At 46.7% G+C, this 23,504-nt stretch overlaps 1 protein-coding gene across 1 annotated transcript in view; it reads right to left on the bottom strand.

The window, feature by feature from the left end:
- The window catches only part of SMARCA2 (SWI/SNF related BAF chromatin remodeling complex subunit ATPase 2), a 124,501-nt gene that overhangs the window by 38,060 nt on the left and 62,937 nt on the right, over positions 1–23,504 (bottom strand). Inside the window, exons 19-28 of the mRNA XM_028713238.2 lie at positions 23,258–23,500; positions 22,386–22,499; positions 20,590–20,697; positions 18,138–18,224; positions 16,835–16,881; positions 16,372–16,538; positions 12,159–12,322; positions 10,887–11,114; positions 6,677–6,754; positions 1,291–1,509 (exon numbers count right to left, since the gene is read on the bottom strand). Of these exons, the coding sequence (XP_028569071.2) occupies positions 1,291–1,509; positions 6,677–6,754; positions 10,887–11,114; positions 12,159–12,322; positions 16,372–16,538; positions 16,835–16,881; positions 18,138–18,224; positions 20,590–20,697; positions 22,386–22,499; positions 23,258–23,500 (1,455 nt within the window). The remainder of the gene's footprint in view (positions 1–1,290; positions 1,510–6,676; positions 6,755–10,886; positions 11,115–12,158; positions 12,323–16,371; positions 16,539–16,834; positions 16,882–18,137; positions 18,225–20,589; positions 20,698–22,385; positions 22,500–23,257; positions 23,501–23,504) is intronic.

Genomic DNA, 23,504 nt, shown 5'->3' with positions numbered 1-23,504 from the left:
ACAACTTGGAACCCGAACACTGCAAAACCGGAAGTAGGTGTTCTGGTTTTCCAACTTTTTTCAGAAACATGCTCTGTTTTGAGTCCCCCTGTGTTTCCTGTTGCACTGCTAATTTATGCCCCCCCCCCCATTGTAATTCAAGCCTTCCGTTTCCGATTGCAGTTAAAACACTGCAAAGGGGATATGTGGAGCTTATATTTGGTGCTTTTGTTTTTGCTATTTATTCTGCGTTTTTTTGTTTTGAGGCTTTTTCAGTTAATTTGTTTTTGTGACTGTGTGGATCCCAGTTCAGCTATTTTCAGCTATTGATTGATTGATTGATTGTGTGACTGCGGAAATGGATAAAAGCCCCCCATCCAAACAATGACTGTCATCAGTGCAGGTAAGAAAAATTTTTAATTTTCATTTTTATCATCTACAATACTGTTTTATTTTATGGTATAGTATATTGATTATTGCTTTCATTTTATGGATCAATGGTCTCGTTAGATAGTAAAATTCATGTAAAATTGCTGCTTTAGGGGTGGTTTTTTAAAGTCTGGAACGGATTACAGTGGTACCTCGGGTTACAGACGCTTCAGGTTATAGACTCTGCTGACTCCGAAATAGTACCTCAGGTTAAGAACTTTGCTTCAGGATGAGAACAGAAATCGCGCGGCGGTGGCGGCAGGAGGCCCCATTAGCTAAAGTGGTACCTCAGCTTAAGAACAGTTTCAGGTTAAGAACAGACCTCCGGAACGAATTAAGTTCTTAACCTGAGGTACCACTGTAATCTGTTTTGCATGACTTTCTATTGGAAAGCGCACCTTGGTTTTGGAACGCTTTGGTTTTGGAACACGCGGAACGGATTAAGTTTGAGAACCAAGGTACCGCTGTATCCTCCAGTCCTGATTCATCCCACCTGCAAGGACATTTTAGTTGCTAATGGGGCAGAGTCCCAGATAGATTAATTAGGGTGAAATTTGGGTTTGTGGATGTGCGCTGAGACACACGCCATCCCCGGACTCCGATATTTCCCTCTCCCCCCCCAAAAAACTGCCCTGTACCCTGTGGGAGGGGAAAGATAACCGTATCCCTCCATGGGCATCAGGTCCAGAGCTGGAAAAGCAAGACGATGCTCTCTCAGCCTCAGCAACCACGGTCCTGCAGTTCATACACTGGGACAGTTCACAGTTGTTCCTTCACAGCCTGCTCCCCGCCATGCGTGGTTCCATTTTGCTGCCCAAATCGCTCTAACTCACCATCAATAGACAAAGAAATCTCATCAAGGAAGGAAGAGATGGTACATACCCTCAGCCACTGTTTCTCCGTCAGAGCATCGCTGTAGTCCACATCCCTGCGCTGGCGGGACCCCCTCCCAAATATCTTCTCCTCCTCCTCTTCACAGGTGAGCCTTTCCACTTCAGCATCGTCCTTGATTATCCAAGACGGAAGGTCGTCTTCCTCCATCAAGCGCGGCTTCCGCTTCGGGTTCCGAGCATCCTCTCTGCGCCGGTCCAGGTCCATTCGCTGCGGGAACAACACAGGCCGCCCTTGAGACATTTCTAGCAAGCTGGAAGCTTGGAACTAGCTGGAGGTTTGCTGAATTTCCGGCCATTTCTTTTCTCTCAACAAAGTTCCCTTCAATTTATTTTTTATCAAATGACTTAACATTTATTCAAACAAATCTCAACAAAATGCAAATTACCGTCACAGATAATTTCTGAAAATTGGGTGGGTTCTTTTTTTAAAATTACCAAGAGATGCTCAATCGAAGAAAAAGAAAAAAGGAGGAAGGGGTACTTTCAAGGGTTCCGCAAACGGGAACATATTTTGTTGGGGCTGTTTTGCCTGTGCTTTAATGCTTACCAAATGCCAACATTTTCAGTACCTGTAATGGAGAATGAATTTGACGTGCCCTAATGGTCACTAAAGAGACTTACACTCCAGTCCTAGAAGGATAAATATCAGCCATCTATTACACAGCGGTACGAAGACCTTAAAGTCCTTACCACATTTGAATAAACTTTCTGTAAACATCACTTGGGTACATATTCAGACATCTGGATGGCTTTTCCAACAAGTAAATAAATTCCAGAGGTGATGATAAACGGTACTTAAAATAGATAAATAAACCAGCAAGCACTTCCAACTTACAGAACCTCAGAAGTCCGTTCTGTTTCAGAGGGGTAGCTATTTAATCTTTTGCAGCAGAAACAAAGACTAACGAATTTTATTCCGGTGGAGAAGAATTCACTTCACCGGATGCCTGCTATCCTTGCTTTCCTGCCAACGGTCCCCACGCAACAGGAACGTAAGAAAAGTACAGGAATATCTGCAAACAGCACCACTTAAATTTACGACAATGGTAGCTGGTATGCGTGTCAACTCAGATAGTGAGCACGAACAGAGACATAGCCCAAACAAGAGGGTGTTATCTGCATGCTTGTGGGGAACCTTGAGACTTGCAAAAGTACAAAAAACATTTAACAATTCTGAGAAGCCACAGATAATAGAGGGAAAATCAGAAAAGAACAACTTGATCATGGCTGCTGGGGGAAGAATGGGATGCCCTCCTTGGAAGAAACGGCTGGCTTGAACTCTGAATAGGACACCTCCTTTGAGGAGACAGCATACAATGAAATTTTTGTGCAGGCAAAGAAGTATTTTTAAACACCCCTTTCCCCAAACTAATGTGATGGCAGGAGACAAAAATACTTCTAATGTAATTTGCCCAAGGCATGGGGAAAGGTCAGCTCCAAATATATGAGCAGGCAAAAAAAAAAATCCAAGGACAAACATGGTTGACACCAGGGTCTAAGAATAAGAAATGTTTCCTTCTATATACTAATAGTGAATTTATTCTCTGTGTGCGGATCCTTATGTAACCAAAAAGCAGGTGGCAACAGGTTCGGGGAAACCTCAAGCTGCGTCAGACTACGAAAAATGTATGTAAGAAAAATTAAGGGGGAAACAATTGGGAAGGGGGCAGAAAGAGCCCAGTGAGGATTAAGAGGGTTCCAGAGGCATGGATTGCTGGCTGAGGAAAACCAGAAAGAATTGCAGAGGAGGAATCAAATGGAGGCTCTTAGAAAAGGCACAGGGGGAGCCAACAGTCTGACCAGAAAGACCCCACACTGCAAAAAATATGGAAGGTTGGATAAGGTTTCTACCTCCATAGAAAACAGCGGAACTGTGACTGTGTGCAAGAAATGCCAAGGTGTGAATCTACTTTTCAAACTCAAGAGACAAACTTAGATTGTGGATGTGTTTTCCAATGGATTATTCCAGTTTAATAAGCCAACCACTTCCATACCAAGATGAAACGAAACTTGAGAAGGGATCCTCATTTATCGGGCAGCCTTGGGGAAAAAACATCCTGAGCTCTTGTATGTCTATAGGACTGGACATGACATAGAGTCTTGACACTATCTAGCCTTGCAGCTTTGAAATAATTCTGGCCTTGCCCACCGGAGAAAGGCCGACGCAGAGCTCAAGCCATTTTGCAATGCACACCACTGATAATGGCTGCGCTGTAAGATGAATAATGCGCAGAATATTCTTCTTCCAAAGGAGGCTTAATTCATTTGCAAGGCGTTAGTTGAAGACGCAGTTTGAAATATTTTTAATTATGTGCATTCCTGAAGAGGCATTTGAGGGCAACGACAGTCACCAAACTCCCACAAATTGATCAACAAGAGCCTGGAAGCTTTCATTAACTTATCCAAATGAAGAAGGGAAAGCATCCTGGTCAGCGTAAAAATTATTTATGCAAGGTGCTCTTAGCTCATGTTCTCTGCTATTGTAATATAAGTTTAGCCCATGAGAAAGGTGAGGCATGCAAAATATCTGTGGGTGCTGGGTATCTCTATGATTTTAAACATGGGTACTTCTAATTACCTATGTTTTTATGTCAGCGGGTCTGTATTACTGCCCTGTAACTCTGCTTACAGCATCTTAAAAAGCAGAGACATTGCCTTGCCGACAAAGGTCCGTATAGTTCAAGCTATGGTTTTCCCAGTAGTGATGTCTGGAAGTGAGAGCTGGACCATAAAGAAGGCTGATCGATGAAGAATTGATGCTTTTGAATTCTGGTGCTGGAGGAGACTCTTGAGAGTCCCATGGACTGCAAAAAGATCAAACCTATCCATTCTTAAGGAAATCAGCCCCGAGTGCTCACTGGAAGGAGAGATCCTGAAGCTGAGGCTCCAATACTTTGGCCACCTCATGAGAAGAGAAGACTCCCTGGAAAAGACCCTTACGTTGGGAAAGATGGAGGGCACAAGGAGAAGGGGACGACAGAGGACGAGATGGTTGGACAGTGTTCTCGAAGCTACCAATATGAGTCTGATCAAACTGTGGGAGGCAGTGGAAGACAGGAGTGCCTGGTGTGCTCTGGTCCATGGGGCCACGAAGAGTCAGACAAGACTAAATGACAACAACAACTCTGCTTAACATCACCATAATGTTGGCCCTTCAAAAGGAAGGCAGAGGGAACTAGATTGTTTTGTTTTAAAAGGAGCTTGCAGGCTCATTTCACAGAAGGGAGGCAGGAAAGAAGTGGTACCTGCAATGATTTTTGGGGAGAAAGACCATTTTATTTGCCTTAACCCCAACAGCGTAGTGATGCCCCTACAGAGGTTAGGCAATTTGAGATGCTACACTAAAGGGCACAGGGAGCTTGCAGGTACCCAAAGTGCCAAATATAGCTTTTAAGATGCCCATGCTGTGATACAGTGGTACCTCAGGTTACATATGCTTCAGGTTACAGACTCCGCTAACCCAGAAATAGTGCTTCAGGTTAAGAACTTTGCTTCAGGATGAGAACAGAAATCGTGCTCCGGTGGCGCGGCGGCAGCAGCGGGAAGCCCCATTAGCTAAAGTGGTGCTTCAGGTTAAGAACAGTTTCAGGTTAAGAACGGACCTCTGGAACGAATTAAGTACTTAACCTGAGGTACCACTGTAATCATTTGCACTCCTGCTTTTTGACTGGCCTCCCAGCCCCTTCCCTTCCTTGGTTCGTGAATATGGCCAATTCCCCGTTTCTTATCCATTGTCATAAATCCACCGCTCTTAGCCCCTCCTAACGTTCTGCACAATGATACAACCCAAAAGCGTTCCTTCATTTTTGCTGTCTGAAAAAGGTGGCTTTTAAAAACGCGCTGTGTCCCTTGTTCTGATTTAGTGATTTTTGTTGTGTAGCTTAATTTGTACGCTGCCTTGAGTGCTGCCAGATAAGGGCGGCAAACAAACAGCCACCGATAGCTATTCTTGGAGCGAAACACTTTTTCTGGACGCAGCAGCAGCTGCTCGCTTTCATTTCCCCAGATCTGTGGCAGAGAAGCAACGGAAAGGGACAGGGGCAGGAAAGGCAGAGAGGAGCGACCAGTTGGATTATCAGCCGAGCAGGCGCAACAGCAGCCTCTTGTGGCACATCGGGAAAAAGGCAGCCCCTCCAAGACTCCGTCAGTCCACTGAGCACGTTTCATACTGGTTTTGTAGGAAGGAACAAAGAACAACTCATCTGGTTCATCAGCAAAAAATATGGAGATCGCGGCAGATTCAGATCCATTCATTTCCCTCCATACTGGGCAACACAGGGGCTGAATTCTCAGAGCAGGAACACAACTTTAGTAAAAAAATTGTCCAGTAGCTCCTTAGAGACCAACTAAGTTCGTTCTTGGTATAAGCTTTTGTGTGCATGCACACTTCTTCAGATGCACACGAAAGCTTATACCAAACACAAACTTAGTTGGTCTCTAAGGTGCTACTGGACTGACTATCTATCTATCTATCTATCTATCTATCTATCTATCTATCTATCTATCTATCGCATCAGACCAACATGGCTACCTACCAGAATCTACAACTTTACCAATTCAAGTGATGTATTTTCAACTGTGGCTGCACCATTATCTCCCGCTTGGACTACTGCCATGTGCTCAACATGGAGCTACCTCAGCTAGACTGGGGACTGGGAGCGGCCACCAAGACCATATAACACCGGTCTTGAAAGACCTACATTGGCTCCCAGTATGTTTCCAAGCACAATTCAAAGTGTTGGTGCTGGCCTTGAAAGCCCTAAACGGCCTCAGCCCAGTATATCTGAAGGAGCGTCCCCACCCCTATCGTTCTCCCCGGACACTGAGGTCCAGCTCCGAGGGCCTTCTGGCGGTTCCCTCACTGTGAGAAGTGAGGTTACAGGGAACCAGGCAGAGGGCCTTCTCGGTAGTGGCACCCACCCTGTGGAACGCCCTCCCATCAGATGTCAAGGAAATAAACAACTATCTGACTTTTAGAAGACATCTGAAGGCAGCCCCGTTAAGAGAGGATTTAATATTTGATGAATTGTTGTTTTTTAATATTTTGCTGAAAGCTGCCCAGAATGGCTGGGAAACCCAGCAAGATGTGCAGGGTATAAATAATAAATTATTATTATATTATGATTTCAAGGGAACTAAGGGGGACTGTGCAAACCTTCACTGGCCCCTGAAAAGGCCATTATCGAGGAGGGCGCATTTATGGAAGAGGATGCCCCAGAAAGGACAAAAGGTCTTTGGCCCAGACAGTGCCAACATTCCCTATCTTCAGAATTTCAAAAAGTACTGAAGCAGAACTCCACCACTAGGCTAGGAAGTGAGCTGCAAAGGGAATCAAAGGAAGGAAGATTAAAAGTAGGATTGTATGGTATCATTACCATGAAAAGATCAAATTCCTCTTCGCGCCGCGCAATCATCTGATTCAGAGTCTCATCATCGGGAACTTCATCCTCTTCCTGTAGGTGAGGAGACAAAAATCACAGAATTTACAGGCATGCACCCACCTCAAATTGCATAGACATCAATGAGACATGTGTAAAAAACATCTGTCGATTTGCCCAGTCTGAACAACCGCAAACCATATGCAAGAAATAATGGAAGCCTGTAGAAAGAAAATTGTTCTGAATTTTACAATGTATTTACTTATTTTTGGTAATTTAATACAATTTCTGGTCTTTCTTCGTAGGAAGTATATTGAAAACCTGCATGTTTGTTCAGAAGGAAGTTCAAGTTCAACTAGAGTTACAGTGGTGCCTCGCAAGACGAAATTAATTCGTTCCGCAAGTCTCTTCGTCTTGCGAGTTTTTCGTCTTGCGATGCACGGTTTCCCATAGGAATGCATTGAAAATCAATTAATGCGTTCCTATGGAAACCGCCTTCAGACCAGGTCCGGGGACAGTCTGTCCCCCGACCTCTTCTGAAGGCTGGGGGGGGGGGGACAAGGGCTTTTCTTCCCACCCCCAGCATTTTAAAAACCCCCGGGACAGCAGAGGACTTCTCCGCTGTCCGGGGCGATCTTAAAATGCTGGCGGGCGGCATTTTAAAATCGCCCCGGGACAGCGGAGGACTTCTCCGCTGTCCGGGGCGATTTAAAAGCCCCTGGGAAGGCAGGCAGGGGGGACAAAGAATTTTGCCCCCCGCCAGCCTTCAGAAGAGGTCCTGGACCTCTTCTGAAGGCGGGCGGGGGGCGAAAGTCTTTGCTCCCCCGCCTGCCTTCAAAAGCCGTCCGGGACAGCGCGTTTCTCCGCTCTCCCGGGAAGGCAGGCAGGGGGGAACAAAGACTTTTGCCCCCCGCCCGCCTTCAGAAGGTGTTCCTGCCCCGCCGCCCGGCTTCGGAGCATCCTTCCGAAGCCGGGCAGCGGGAGGAGGTGTTCCCGCCCCGCCGCCCGGCTTCGGAGGTCCGAGGACAGTGGGGAAGACGCGCTGCGCTTCCCCGCTGTCCCGGAGATTTCCCTATGGGCTTTCGTCTTGCAAAGGAAGCCCATAGGGAAATTCGTTTTGCGAAGCGCCTCCAAAACGGAAAACCCTTTCGTCTAGCGGGTTTTCCGTCTTGCGAGGCGTTCGTCTTGCGGGGCACCACTGTATTCCCAAGCAGCAGTGGCATGTATTGGGGGACAGCGATGCCCACCCCTCACTGCTGCTTACCTGGGTGGAAAGGGGGGGGTGGGCGAGGTGGCAGCCATTCAGGTGAGCCAGTGGCCTTCTTGCAGGTGCACCTGCCTGCCTTCAATTATGCACCCACCCTGCCCCAGTCCAGCTGGGCAGCAGCTATGCCCTGGCCAGGAGGTCATTGCCACAGCTCTGCTCTGACACGCACAACGCCACTACTCCCGAGCAAGTGCACAGACTTCTGTGTAGACAGCAGGAAGACTGCACTGTCGCCCACGGAATGGCTATCCGGCAAAATACAGCAAGGACAGGAGAAGGCTTGGGGAAGCGGCAAAGCCATGCAAAAAATATGGCAGGATTAGTCTTCATTGCAGCCCCTTTGGCTTGGACCCAAAGAACCGCAGAACCAGGCAGGCTAAGGGAAGGGAATTCTTTCTGGCTCCATTAGCCAGGTGCTTATTAGTAGAAAGAAAGAAAGAAAGAAAGAAAGAAAGAAAGAAAGAAAGAAAGAAAGAAAGGAAGGAAGGAAGGAAGGAAGGATGGTTAAGTCCAGTCAAAGGTGACTATGGGGTTATGGTGCTCATCTCGCTTTCAGGCCAAGGGGGCCGGTTTTGTCCAGACAGCTTTCCGGGTCATGTGGCCAGCAGGACTAAACCGCTTCTGGCGCAACGGGACACCGTGATGGAAACCAGAGTGCACGGAAACGCTGTTTACCTTCCCGCCACAGTGGTACTGATTCATCTACTTGCGCTGGTGTGCTTTCCATCTGCTAGGTTGGCAGGAGCTGGGACAGAGCAACGGGAGCTCACTCCGTTGCAGGGATTCGAACTGCCGACCTTTCGATCGGCAAGCCCAAGAGGCTCAGTGGTTTAGACCACAGTGCGTCCCTGCTTATTAGTATCTGCCTGGCGGGCCAAATTTGAGAGGCGGACAGGGCCTCCCCCGTCAAACCCCCTTGTGCTCTGATGTTGATGGACGTGGGAGGGGAGACTTGCAAAGGCTTCTGGAAGCCCCCCCCCCCCCCCGGATTCCTTTTAAGCTCCCAACCTCAGGGACTTAAAAGGAAAGTGAGAAAGGCTCACAAAAGCCGTTGTGAGTCTCCCTCCTTGCTTCCAAGTTCTCAGTCTCGCCGAGATCTTCAAGGGGAAGGGAGGGAGCCAAGGGCTTTAAGGCAGCCGAACGCCGTTCAAAACAGCCTCCTCCTGCCTTTTAAGCTGAGTGGGTGGTAGCGCTGGCAGGGGAGGCTGGGGGAGTCTCCCATCTCCCCCCCGCCAGGCCACTCCCAGGAGAAGGGAAAGGGCTTCCATTTCTGCTCATCAGCTGATTGAAACACAAAGGGACCCCTAAGGGCCATGTAGACCAACCCCTGCAATGCAGGAATCTCAACTGAAGCCAAATTTTATTATTTAAATAATGTAATATTTTTAAAAAGTGAGATGATGCTAAAAGGATAACACCCCCCCCCCCGATAACACAATTAGCATCCACCAATGTGATGCCTGCCATCTGTTTCTCACCAGCCCCATTCGGAACAGCTGTTCACCCCATCTGGAGGGCGCCCCGTTGGCGAAGGCTGGCATAATAGGTCTCCCTGAGGGATGATGTGTGTGCCCATTGCAGCAGCTTATCAAAAAATTCCCATTATTGCCTCTCCCTTTCTGGACTTTATAAAAGCACCACATGGGGATTGGGCCAGTAGGATGACGAAAACGAAAGAGATACAGAGAAGGAATATACTCGTGATCAGAAAGGTGTGCTTTGGGAAAGGGAAAAACGGAGAGAGAGGGATTTCTGCAATGTGTATGCAAGGCTTTTACTCAGAGTCAAGAATTCAACAACGTAAGTGGTTCCATAAAATGTTCCCATGAGCAGCCGCTGGATTCAAAACAAGGTTTATAAAAATACGTAGCCGGGTTTTCCAGCAATTCCTGGTTCTTATCATTTGTAAAGTCATGATTCTTAATCATCTACATATGCCTGGTTTTTTTGGTTTCTATTTTAAGATACTATAAATATGAGGATTTGAGCAATTTTGGAGACACATTCCAAATTACAATATTTCATTTTATATAGAAATAATCTGATCAGCCACTATGAAGCAACATGCTTATTTCAGCCCTGAGGCACCTTACCGAAAGAGGAAAAAATGTTTTTTCTCCCTAGAATTAATTTGTTTTATCTATATACAAATGCATATTCAGTGCGGAATTCAGCCTCCATGCAAGGAATCTTTGCTAGCTCCCTTCTCCCAAAACAACATCTTATAGCATTTATAGCTGCAAACGTAGCCACAAAAGCACATGGTCAATGCCTGCTGCTGCTATTTCAGAAGCCAGAGGGATTGCTGTCGTTTCCAACGCGTATCTCCTTTCCCTTCCTATAACCAGCATCAATTATGCAAAAGAGCAAACATGCCCAAATATGCAAAGTAGGACAAACTATGCAATTTCACTTGGCTTGGGTAATTAATGCTGGCCACAGAGTACAGGCTGCCTGGGCACATGGTTTTAGAGTAAGGGAAAGGTAAAGGACCCCTGACCATTAGGTCCAGTCGTGGCAGACTCTGGGGTTGCGGCGCTCATCTCGCTTTATTGGCCGAGGGAGCCAGCATACAGCTTCCGGGTCATGTGGCCAGCATGACTAAGCTGCTTCTGGCGAACCAGAGCAGCGCATAGAAACGCCGTTTACCTTCCCGCCAGAGCGGTACCTATTTATCTACTTGCACTTTGATGTGCTTTCCAACTGCTAGGTTGGCAGGAGCAGGGACCGAGCAACAGGAGCTCACCCCGTCCCGGGGATTCAAACCGCCGACCTTCTGATCGGCAAGTCCTAGGCTCTGTGGTTTAACCCACAGCGCCACCTGCGTCCTGGTTTTAGAGTAGACATAGCCAATAACACTATGAGCATTCGATCCTGGAAGGGGGGGAGAGGGGAATGCAATCTTAAATTTTCAAGGCTTAAAACAAGCTTGCAGACTACCTCGTTTTCTTCTTCGTGCTCCAATATGGCCTGGAGAAAAGCCCTCCGTTCGTGGCTGGAGGACTTCTGGTCAAACATGCCGGCTTGAATAACCTTCTGATCCACGTTCAACTTGTACTTGGCGGCGGCAAGGATCTTCTCTTCCACGCTGTTGACGGTGCAGAGTCGCAGGACGCGGACTTCGTTCTGCTGCCCAATGCGGTGGGCTCTGTCTTGTGCCTGCAAGTCCTGCGGAAAACACATTGCATGGAACAGATTAGTCCCGGGAGAGGGGGCTGGCTGAAGCAAAACGAAGCCACAGTTTTACATATATATAAACCTATAAAGATCAAAGGCTAAAGATGACAAGCCACAGTGCCAAATTCAGAAACTGCTTAAACTCTAAGCTTTCGGTGCATAGGATTATATGAGAGAAGCATGGCTTATTTAACGAAATAAATACAATAATAATTTGGGTTTCCCCAGCCACTCTGGGCGGCTCCCAAATAAAATATATTTCATGAAATTAATGCGTTAGGGCATTAAATGAAATGTGCATTTGGGATAGAGTTAATTTCACTGGCTGTGTGGTGCCAGCACCTGCCCTCTCCTTAAGATGGGTGAACAAACAATTCAATTCTGATTCCCTAATCATTTGAGCTCCCGCTCTTGTAAGAAATATCAGTTTGCCCTTTGATTCTGACTTACTTCTAGACCAGGGGTTGTATCCACGGAAGTCGACCTGGCAGTGCGCAGTGGGGCTTCTTCTCTCTTCCCTGTGCCCCCCATCTGTTCTGGTGGTTCATTGACCTCCCAATAGGGCAACGCTCCCGGGGGCATTTGCGCCCCACCAACGTCCCCATTGCCCTGCCCTTCCTGCTCCCAGGAAGCAACAGCAACCCGCCTGTCTCATCTGCCAATCCATTTCTGCACTGAACTCTGGGCAACTGTCAGCGCCAATACCGAACCCTCCTTATCTAGAGGTTGGAAGCGACATTTTCAAAGGGGAGCCAAAAAGGCAGAGCCAAAAAATCTTCCTCTGGCAGGAGAGATTGCAGGAGAAGCTTGGAGGGATCCCAGGCCAAGATTCCCAGGAACTTTTCACCCCCAAGACCTCCCAGGGACCGAGCAATGGGAGCTCACCCCGTTGCGGGGATTCGAACCTCCACCCTTCTGGTCGACAAGTCCTAGGCTCTGTGGTTTAACCCACAGCGTCACCCGTGTCCCTTATATGTGTAAGAACTAATAAAAAATTATTTGAAGAAGAAGAAGAAATTGTGGTCTGTAAATAACCTGGTGGGGATTCCAGTCGCTGTCAAAAATAATGACGGTATCCGCTGCCTGGAGGTTCAAGCCCAGCCCTCCAGCCCTCGTGCTCAACAGAAAGATGAAATACTGGGAATTGGGCTCGTTGAACTTCTTCAGCAGGGCTGCCCGGTCCTCCGATTTCGTCGTTCCTGAAAAGAGGAGCAGGCAAAAAAAGCATGTGTCATTGCAAAGCATCTCCAGGTGATGATGCCCTCTGTAATTCTCCATTCTCTTGCCAGGGTTTTTTTATAGGGTTCAAAATCAGCACAAGCCACTGTGGTTCCAGCTGTCTGTATGAACGGCTATAATAAACACCATCAGCATTGGCACAAACATTGTTATTTGCAGCGTTATCAGGGTGCTGATTCCAGGGGAACCGGAAGGAGCAAAGACACGGACTTCTATAAGGCTCTGAGAAGAGGAAAATTGCAGGACCATTTAATGGTGTGTATGTTGTATGAGATCTGATCCGCTGTGGGTCTTTCAATTCATAAAGCCAAATGGTGGGATAGCAAAAAAATAATGTATAAATGCTTGTGTAATTATTTACTTTGTTCTAGTTGCAGAATTTGTGCTTTTGCAGAATTCTGCATTTTGTCAATGCAGAGTACTGATGAACTATCATCTGCTATTCTAATTTTTTTATTTAAAAAAACCCACCCAGCTTTGACTGTGATCCTGGGCCATTTACTTTGAAGTGATGTTACTGAAAAAATGCTGCTAAGCAAAAACATTTGGGGATCAAAGCATTTAATATTACTGAAGCCTTGGATTACCTTTTAATTAGTAGGCTCAAACTGCTGCTTATCTAGAAGTATTTTGTTTTGCTAAGTATGTTCTTCTAATAATATATAAAGACTGAACATTTCAATTTCAGTCACAGACAGAGGCGATTGCTGCTAAAGGTAAAGGGAGAATGCTCTGAAATTCACTGATATATATTTATACAGTGGTACCTCGGGTTACATACGCTTCAGGTTACATACGCTTCAGGTTACAGACTCCGCTAACCCAGAAATAGTACCTCAGGTTAAGAACTTTGCTTCAGGGTGAGAACAGAAATCGTGCTCCTGCGGCGCGGCGGCAGCAGGAGGCTCCATTAGCTAAAGTGGTGCTTCAGGTTAAGAACAGTTTCAGGTTAAGAATGGACCTCCAGAATGAATTAAGTACTTAACCCGAGGTACCACTGTATATCTACATAAAGTCTCTTTAGTGAAGTAACTCATCCCAAGAGAAAAACAAGCATGCATGTGATTTGGAGTGCGATTAATTTTTAAAATCACATTAACGTATCACATTTCTGCAGAAGAATTCATTTACGAGCTCTACTTCTCCCATTATTTTAGGTAAAAATAATGCTAAAATAGAGAGATTTTGGAAGCAAATTACTTTAACTTCCGAGTTAACTTCAGGTTTTTTTAAAAAAAAAAATCTCATGGGAAATTAGTGTTAAGAAGTATGGCTTCTTAAACATCAATGGGATAGCTCAGCTGGTATAGCGTGAGACTCTGGATCTCTGGGTTGTGGGTTCGAATCCCACGTTAGGCAGAAGATTCCTGCATTGCTGGGGGGTGGACTAGATGTCCCTTGAGGGTCCCTTCTATGATCTGAATTCGACCAGATGAGAGGAATACCCAGATAAACTGATTTCCATCAATGGACCAGAGTGTTTCTCCAGCGAACTGAGTGCACACTTTCAGCTTGGTCCCATAACATAATCTGGAGATCGTGCAGGAAATGAATCCGTTGGGATTCACCTGAAAGGTGGATTCAGTGGGCGCCCATCCATCAGGTGGCATCTCGTGCCACCTGACGTTCTTAGCCCAGAAATGCAACTCCTAGTCAAGGCATCCCTGAGCCCTCCCAGCCCTGACGGCAGCCCATGTCAAGATGAGACCAACCCAGGAAACAGGGCAAGCCAGAGGCAGCCCAAAAGGAAGGAAAATGCACAGAACAATCCCAAAGGAAAAAAAGAGAACAGAACAACCTCAACTCTAACAAACACGCATCCATAGAAGAAAAAAGCTAAGGGCACCAAAAACATAGTCTGAGCATTAATGAACGTGAAAAATACAGAGCTAGCATTAAGAGGTACAAAAACACAGGTGAATATAATGGGAAATGCAGCTGTTTGGTCCCCTGCAAAAGCCCTACAATGAACATAGGTGGATGGGAAGCCATCTTTCAGGCGCGTCCAATGTTCCACTCTCCACAGATGCCCAACCATCCGGTGGGAAGGATCAAAGCAGCCTAACAAAGCCATCCACTCGAGGGCTGGGCGATACAGCACAATGTCTGGAATAGGATGGGGCTGGTTTTCAACTTCACGATACATCCCCAGCTAAACAGCACAATACACAGTGGTACCTTGGTTTAAGAAGAGCTTAGCTTATGCACAACTTGGATTAAGAACGCTGCAAACCCAGAAGTAGGTGTTTTGGTTTGTGAAGTTACAGGTAGGTAGCTGTGCTGGTCTGCCGTAGTCGAAACCAAATAAAAAAATTCCTTCCAGTAGCACCTTAGAGACCAACTAAGTTTGTTATTGGTATGAGCTTTTGTGTGCATGCACACTGTGTATCTGAAGAAGTATTTGAAGAAGTGTGCATGCACATGAAAGCTCATACCAGTAACAAACTTAGTGCTACTGGAAGGAATTTTTTTATTTGGTTTGTGAACTTTGCCTTGGAAGAAGAACATGTTTCACTTCTGTTGAGTGTCTTCCATTTGTATGTTTGAGTCCCCCGCTGCTATGGGAAAGCACGCCTTGGTTTAAGAACGCTTTGGTTTAAGAACAGACTTCCAGAACGGATTAAGTTCGTAAACCAAGGTACCACTGTACTGATATATCACACCACAACGTCTGAAATAAGGATGGAGCTATGTAGAGGCATTGGCTGGCTCCATAGTTTTCCCCACATCGTGATTTTTGCATCACACAGACACACCATGATTCGTGATATACTGCCAGGCCAAAAAATTATGAAACTGATATAATGATATAGACTTCAAACTGGGTTTGGACTACAGACTGGTCTGTCACCTAGAACTGCACCAGCACCTGCTGCAAAATTAGACCTTCTCAAAAGTAAAGATGGGAAGCTGCCAAGACAAATAAATCGATTTTGATGAAAACTGTGTACAATCTTAATGTAAAATAATAATAAAGAAAAAACACTCAGAGCAAATACAGTGGTACCTCGAGTTACAAACGCCTCAGGTTACAAACGCCTCAGGTCACAAACTCCGCTAACCTGGAAGAGTTACCTCGAGTTGAGAACTTTGCCCCAGGATGAGAACGGAAATCGTGTGCCAGCGGTGCAGCAGCAGCAAGAGGCCCCATTAGCGAAAGAACGCCTCTAGTTAAGAACAGTTTCAGGTTAAGAACGGACCTCCGGAATGAATTAAGTTCATAACTAGAGGTAGGTAAAGGGGCCCCTGACCATTAGGTCCAGTCGTGACCGACTCTGGGGTTGCGGCGCTCATCTCGCTTTATTGGCCTAGGGAGCTGGCGTACAGTTTCCGGGTCATATGGCCAGCATGACTAAACCGCTTCTGGCGAACCAGAGCAGCGCACGGAAACGCCATTTACCTTCCCGCCGGAGCGGTACCTATTTATCTACTTACACTTTGACGTGCTTTCGAACTGCTAGGTTGGCAGGAGCAGGGACCGAGCAACGGGAGCTCACCCCATCGCAGGGATTCGAACCACCGACCTTCTGATCAGCAAGTCCTAAGTTCTGTGGTTTAACCCACAGCGCCACCCACGTCCCTGTAACTAGAGGTACCACTGTACGAAAGAGGAAAAGGTCCAAGAGGAGAGCTAAAAAGTTCAAGAGGAGAGCTTTGTCCACCTTGGACAAAGACTGCAAAGGACTGGGAGTCAGTACTGGAAGGGCTTGAAAATGCCTTGACTCAGAGTTGCATTTCCAGTAAGTCAGGGAATTACTGTTCTCCACATCCTCCAGGCAGGGGAGTTACAAGAGCGGCTTGTCTTAACCGCACTGTGGCTGAGGTGAGATATAAACAAGGAACTTTCTGGCCGGCAGCTGGCACCTGTACTGATGTGAAGGAAGGGAACACCTTCTCAGTGCCTTGGAGGTGGGGGAGAACCAGGGGTTTGAGAGCGGGAGCCCCTGGCTCCAAGATCACAAGACGCCCCTCATTTATTTCCCGAGCTCCTTTCCCTTTGGAACATTACCGTCAAGTCGCAGGTAAGCAAAATTCCGAAAAGCAAAATAGTCTTCCATGATGGTCATGAGGGACGTCATTTGACAGAAGAGGAGGACGCGGTGGTTGGTGGCTCGCAGCTTTGGCAGAATTCGATCGAGCAGCTCAAACTTCCCCGAAGCCCGATAAAGCTCAGCTCTGTGAAGAGAAAAGGCTGGATAATAAATATTAACAAGGCGACATTTGCACATGCAATTAGCACATCCTACTTCTCTCCTATAGGCTGTTAAGCAGAATGTTTGGTATGGACTGCAGAAAACAAACCATATGTGGTTTCTTCTGAGATATTAGGGTGCCCAGGGATTACTTCCCCAAACCCTACACAAACCCCAGAAAGGGAAAAGCTCCAACCTAAAGCCAAGCAACTATCTAAACACTTAAACTCTAAAAGATTCTGTGATGACAAGTTCTAGGAAGTAAAAAATAATAGTTACCCATTGATGACGCCATTTGAATAGCCCAAATGTTCAGCAAAGGATTCCTGCAAATGGAGAACAGCAAATTACTTAACACGACTAGATTAAACCACACCCAACATAACTCTTTCTAAACTCATAAACCTAGGTTGGTGGTGCTAGTTAAAATAACTGATTTTTAAAATGGTAATTCTCTTATTAGTGCATAGACCACATTGTAATAAACATACTTCTCTGATGTCAATTAACTGGCAAGCTACTTGCAACTTAATGAAATGGATGGATTGGTAAATAAAGAGCCAATAAAAAGCTTATATTGTAACACAGCATGTCATCTTAATAAAGTATGAAAAATTTCAGTATGTACCAATATGTATATGCCTTACATAAAAGAATAGCACATTAATAAGATTAAATCTTGCCTGAATATTCCTTTGCAAATGGTGTATAAAAATGAATGTTTTTAAAACAATTAAGCTAGAAGATGAAATATATTTTGTATCATTCAGGGTGGCACATGACTCTAGGTTATGGGAAAGATCCACAAATGCAGTTACAGGCAAAAGATTCATTAGACAATCCTCAAAAACAAGCTTTGCGCATTGTTTCATTGTTCCAATGCATGTTGGATCATCAGTGAGACCTGTCCTGGGTAGACCTCCACTGCAAGGTTGTAGAGCAGGGGTCAGCAACCTAAGGCCCATGGGCCAAAAGCAGCCCACGGGGGTAGTTTAACCGGCCCACAAGCCGTCCACGGACCGAGCCGCCCGCTCAGCAAGTCTCCGCATGCTGTGCTAAACCGGTGCAGTGCGGCGTGGGAACTCGCTTCCGTGGTGCCGGAAATCGCGTCTGCGCAGACGCCAAAAATGACAGGCGCAGGGGCCAGAAATCGTGTCTGTGCAGATGTGGGTGCTAGAAATCGCGGGGGGGGGGGGGCGCACAGAGGGAGGGATCTCCACCAGAGTAAACCGGCCCAGGTGAGGTAAACCTTGCCAACCCCTGTTGTAGGGGGGGGGGGGGAATTACATTCCAATGGGAGAAATACTACTGTGTGAGGCAACGTAAGATCAGTGTCTGTGCCTGAAAAATTCCTCCTCATATGAGGGACAAACACCTTCACCTCCTTTTATTGCTGGCATTTTGATTTTTCAAAAACAGATTTCTTCCCCCCCCCCCCCCAAAGAGGCTGTTTTTGCACACCCTGGGGGCTTCCCCCTTTGGCTCTGCCCTACACAGAATAATTTAAGACCAGAAAGAACAAAGTCCAAGTCTCCTCTATCCCATTAACCCCTGAGGTAACAAAGGAGCAACGTTGACTCACCTCAATGTGCTGAAACATATAGGGGTGATTGCAGATCTTTCTTAATTGCATGATGGTGTTCATTAGAGTCTTGGCGCCTCCTTTTCCCTGAGGAAGGAACAGATGAGACGTCACAAAGTCCAGTGGAAATCGGAGAAGATCCCACAAAACTTGGCAGACCATACAACATAGGAGACGCACTTTAGGCCTCTAGTAATATACTTTCGGATGCGGGTGGCGCTGTGGGTAAAAGCCTCAGCGCCTAGGGCTTGCCGATCGAAAGGTTGGCGGTTCGAATCCCTGTGGCGGGGTGCGCTCCCGTTGCTCGGTCCCAGCGCCTGCCAACCTAGCAGTTCGAAAGCAAGTAGATAAATAGGGACCGCTTTCTAGTGGGAAGGTAAACGGTGTTTCTGTGTGCGCCTCTGGCTCGCCAGATGCAGCTTGTCACGCTGGCCACGTGACCCGGAAGTTTCTGTGGACAGCGCTGGCTCCCGGCCTCTTGAGTGAGATGGGCGCACAACCCTAGAGTCTGTCAAGACTGGCCCGTACGGGCAGGGGTACCTTTACCTTTACTTTAATATACTTTACCGCTAAATATCCCAGACTACTATTTCATGTTAGTTAACATGAGCTGGAGGGATTTCAAAGCACTCCAATGTTCCAGCTATTCGTGAGAACCTGCTCCTGGCTAGGAAGCACTGAGGCACAGGAAAATAATAAATAATAATAATAATAATAATAATAATAATAATTTTTATTTATACCCCGCCCTCCCCAGCCAAGACCGGGCTCAGGGCAGCTAACACCAGGTAAATACAATTGATCAAAATGCAACTTAAAACAAGATTAACATACAATATTAAAATGCAGCCTCATTTCAGTAGAAACTCAAATCAAAAACTTTTTGGGGATGAAAATGTCAAATCTTCACCAAGGCCAGCTATCCAGACTGGTCTTACGTGGGACATAGTGAGTCCTGCTGGCTTGCCCCAGCCAGGATAGGAAAGCATTTTTAAAAAAGAAAGCTACATTAGCCCCAGGCTGGCTGGCTAAGGGCTCCACGCATCAGATCTACTGGATCCAAATTTCCCAGCATCCCATCCTGCCATATCCTGCATTTCTGGGCTTTCTACTGGCTAGGGCTGGGCAATATCTTGATATATCACCCAGAACCAGTCTGGAGTCCATATTGTGATACAGTGGAACCTCGGCTGTCGAACGCTTCAAAATCCAAACAATTTGGAACCCGAACACCGACAACCAAATGCTTCCGTTTTTGAACGTGTCTCGGAAGTCAAACGGCTTCCGCGGTGTGTTTCTTCATTTTTCAAAAAGGAATTTGCCGAGCGGCAACTGCGCCTCGGTTGTTGAACGTTTTGGAAGTCGAACGGTCTTCTGGAACGGATTACGTCTGACAACCGAGGTTCCACTGTGTCGGATTTGTAATTCTTGACCTGGCAATATATCACGAATTGTGATGCGTGTGTGTGTGCGCTATGCAAAGATCACGATGCAGGAAAACCGTGAAGCCGGCCAAAGCTTCTCTCCATTCCTCCAGCCCCGGTTAACTCTGCCGGCTCAGTTCTCCCCTGAACCTGGCGCCGGCAAAAATCACGATCCAGGAAAAACCGTGAAGCCAGCCAATGCCTCTACATAGCTCCATCCTTATTTCAGACATGGTGATATATCAGTATATCGCAATGTTTAGCTGGTGAAAGATCACAATTTTGAAAACCAGATATCGCCCATCATTATGACTGGCCACTAACAGCAGGGACCTTTCCTTCCAGTTGGGTGATGCTATGGCCTCTGCTGCAGTAAAGCCCCTCCTCTGCCACCGCCCCCCCACCGCTGGCCATGATCCTGTTTGCCAGCAGAGAAGTGCCTATAATAATAATAATAATTTATTATTTTTACCCCATCCATCTGGCTGGGTTTCCCCAGGCACTCTGGGCGGCTTCCACAAAGACCAAAAATACACTAAGATGTCACACATTAAAAACTTCCCTGAAGATGTCTTCTGAATGTCAGGTAGTTGTTTATCTCCTTGACATCTGATGGGAGGGTGTTCCACAGGGCAGGCGCCACTACCGAGAAGACCCTCTGCCTGGTTCCCTGTAGCTTTGCTTCTCGCAATGAGGGAACCGCCAGAAAGCTCTCAGCGCTGGACCTCAGCGTCCAGGCAGAACGATGGGGGTGGAGACGCTCCTTCAGGTCTACTGGGCCGAGGCCGTTTAGGGCTTTAAAGGTCAACACCAACACTTTGAATTGTGCTCGGAAACGTACTGGGAGTACTTGGAACGTACTCGGAAACGTACAAATCACCCTCCCACCCCCTCTCCCAAGCCCTGAATGGCCAGGGGTGAGGAGGACCCCCCCCCAAAGGCTTCCCGTTGACTTCTTCAGGTCACACAGCTGATCAGGATAGGGTTGCTCTGGGAAAGAGAGCGGATCTCTCTTGTAATCTGCTCACCTTCTTGTCCTTCTCCGAGCCGTCTGTGAGGAGGATCCCTTTGGCTTGCATGTGGCGGTACAAGATCTTCTGGAGAGCTGACATGTCACACTTGATCACATATTCCACCTGAGAGGAGCAAGTAACGTGTCACTCTCAAAAATTCAGAGTAATGGAAACGCCTTTTGCCCTGGCGAGAATCTCACACTATCTCTAAATGTCTGACTACAATGGCACCGTAAGCCACAAGACATTTTCTAAAGCGGAGCTGGAAAGACTTCAAGCTTACGGGATCTACTTGATCTAGTAGAATCCCAAGATTCATCTGCCAAAGCCCAGCACAGAGGAGAACCAGAACTGACCAGACAAATCTGGTTACTTGGAGATTTTTTCACTTTAGCAGCATAATTTAGCTGAGGGTGGAGCCGTTTTGTTGCTGCTATCGTTAAACAACTACATCATCAGAAATCCTTGCAGATATACTGCAAATCGCCAAGCGACTGAACGGCAGATCCATTTCTGCCTTCTTCTGCCCAGATCTGCTTTAAGGCAGGGGTGGGCAAAATATAGATTTTCTGGGTGATTTGCAGATCAGCAAGGACTCCTAATCCCATAACAACGCCAGCAACCAAATGACTTCCCCCTTAAATTATACCACTGAAATAAAGGAAGTCTGCAGAGAGGAGGCAACTAGGAATGGGTTTTTCTGTGGGACTGTGGGCTCCTGACTTAAGAATTCTAAAGTTCCAGATGCATTCCTTTTGAACCTATTTCCAGTTGTTTAAAGTCAGGGTGACAGCAGATTCCACAAGCCTGAAGCCTCTTCACTCTCTATCTCACAAGTCTTGACACTGGGGAATATCTGAGTTGTGAAAGCATTATATGATGCCCTAGGGAGATCAGAAGATTGTTTTTATCTCATATTACCTTGGGTGCAATCTGTAAAAAGGAGGCTTATTCTTAATGAAGAGAGTTACAGACTAGGCAGAGGTGCAAAGGGAGCACACAGCAAAAGACAGCAATGGAGACCAATAGAAATTATTGTGATTTTAGGAAAAGGTGATTCTGTAGATACAGATTCCATGACTACTGGACACTGGGCGATGCAGACGGGCTCATATCTTGTTGATTCCAAAGTCTGATTTTTCTGCCCCTGATATTCTCTGTGCTCACAACACAGAAGGGGGAAACAAGGCAAGATTCAGAGCCAACCAAGCTCAATTAGTCTTTGCCTTCAGAGATACCGTATTTTTCGCTCTATAAGATGCATTTTCCCCTCCAAAGGTTAAGGGGAAATGTGTGTGCATCCTATGGAGCGAATGCAGGCTCCCTGGCTTCAGCAATAACAACGCGAAGCATCCGAAGCACAGAGGGAGTGCTCCCTCCACGCTCTGGAGGCTTCATGTTGCTTTCGCTCTCCAGGCTTCAGGGATAGCCGCCTGAAGCCTTAGGAGCGCAGCGCGAGTTCCCGCTGCGCTCCGCAGGCTTCAGGTTCCTTTCGCTGAAGCCAGGAGAGCAAGACTCTCCTGGCTTCAGCAGAGAGGGAGAGCTGTGCAGCGCCCCTTCAGCCAAGCAGGAGAAGAAATGGAAGGGGCTCCGTTTCTCCTGCCGCTTTGCTGAAGGGGCGCTGAGCAGAGAGGGTGAGAATTTTTTCCCCCTTGTTCTCCGCCTCTAAAACAAAGTGCGTCCTATGGTCCGGTGCGTCCTATAGAGCGAAAAATACAGTATGTTTTTGCTGCTCATTTTGTGGCATTGTGAATTTTGGATTTAATACAGAACATTAGAAAACTTCAGAAGGTCTTCCTTCTTCCACAAACCTTTTCTGGCAGCTGAGATTCGACCTCTTTCTTCAGCCTCCGTAACAAGAAAGGGCGGAGAACTTTGTGGAGGCGCCGGATGATCAGAATAGTCTCTTCCTCGTTTAAATCCACCTGCAGGAAAGTGCACAATGAAAAAATAACATGTATGGTTTTTTTTTTTTTAAAAAGAACCAAAATTGCACTGTTCGATCTGTAGCATGTATCTTTATGGTTTAGCAAACTGAGAATCTGAAGAATTTATTTAGAGGTGTTTTTTTTAAAAAAACCAAACGTAATTTAAAGAGGCTAGAATCATTATGCTAACATGGAAAGTATGCTTGAAAAGTATAAGGTAAAGGTACCCCTGACCATTAGGTCCAGTCATGAACGACTCTGGAGTTGCGGAGCTCATCTCGCTTTATTAGCCGAGGGAGCCGGCGTACAGGTCATGTGGCCAGCATGACTAAGTCGCTTCTGGCGAACCAGAGCAGCGCACGGAAACGCCGTTTACCTTCCCACCGGAGCAGTACCTATTTATCTGCTTGCACTTTGACATGCTTTCAAACTGCTAGGTTGGCAGGAGCAGGGACCGAGCAACAGGAGCTCACCCCGTCGCAGGGATTCGAACCGCCGACCTTCTGATCAGCAAGTCCTAGGCTCTGTGATTTAACCCACAGCGCCACCCGTGTCCCACAGCGTGATACAAACAAGCGAGCAACATCCCATAAGCAGCCCCGTTTAGGGAGGTTTTTAATGTTTGATCTTTTATCGTGTTTTTAATACTCTGTTGGGAGCCACCCAGGGTGGCTGGGGAAACCCAGCCAGGTGGGCGGGGAATAAAAAATAAATTATTATTGTAATTATAATTATAATCATAATCATCATCATACCCTTTCTCCGGTCATGGCAAAAGGGGCGTTGAACCACTGCTCAAAGGTGCTGCAGCTCTTGAAAATGGTGGGGAGGAGGAAATTCAGAAGAGCCCAAAGCTCCGGCAGTTTGTTCTGCAAGGGCGTCCCCGTCAGGAGGATTCTTCTGGGGGCGACGTAGTGCGTGTTCAGCACCTGAGTGAGCTTGCAGTGGTGGTTCTTCATGCGATGGCCTTCGTCGACAATCATATACTTCCACCGAATCTAC

The sequence above is a fragment of the Podarcis muralis genome, chromosome 17 (assembly GCF_964188315.1).
Source record: "Podarcis muralis chromosome 17, rPodMur119.hap1.1, whole genome shotgun sequence".
NCBI lineage: Eukaryota > Metazoa > Chordata > Lepidosauria > Squamata > Lacertidae > Podarcis > Podarcis muralis.
The sequence above is the reverse complement of the archived record's forward strand: the minus strand, read 5'-3'. Positions and strand labels throughout refer to the sequence as shown.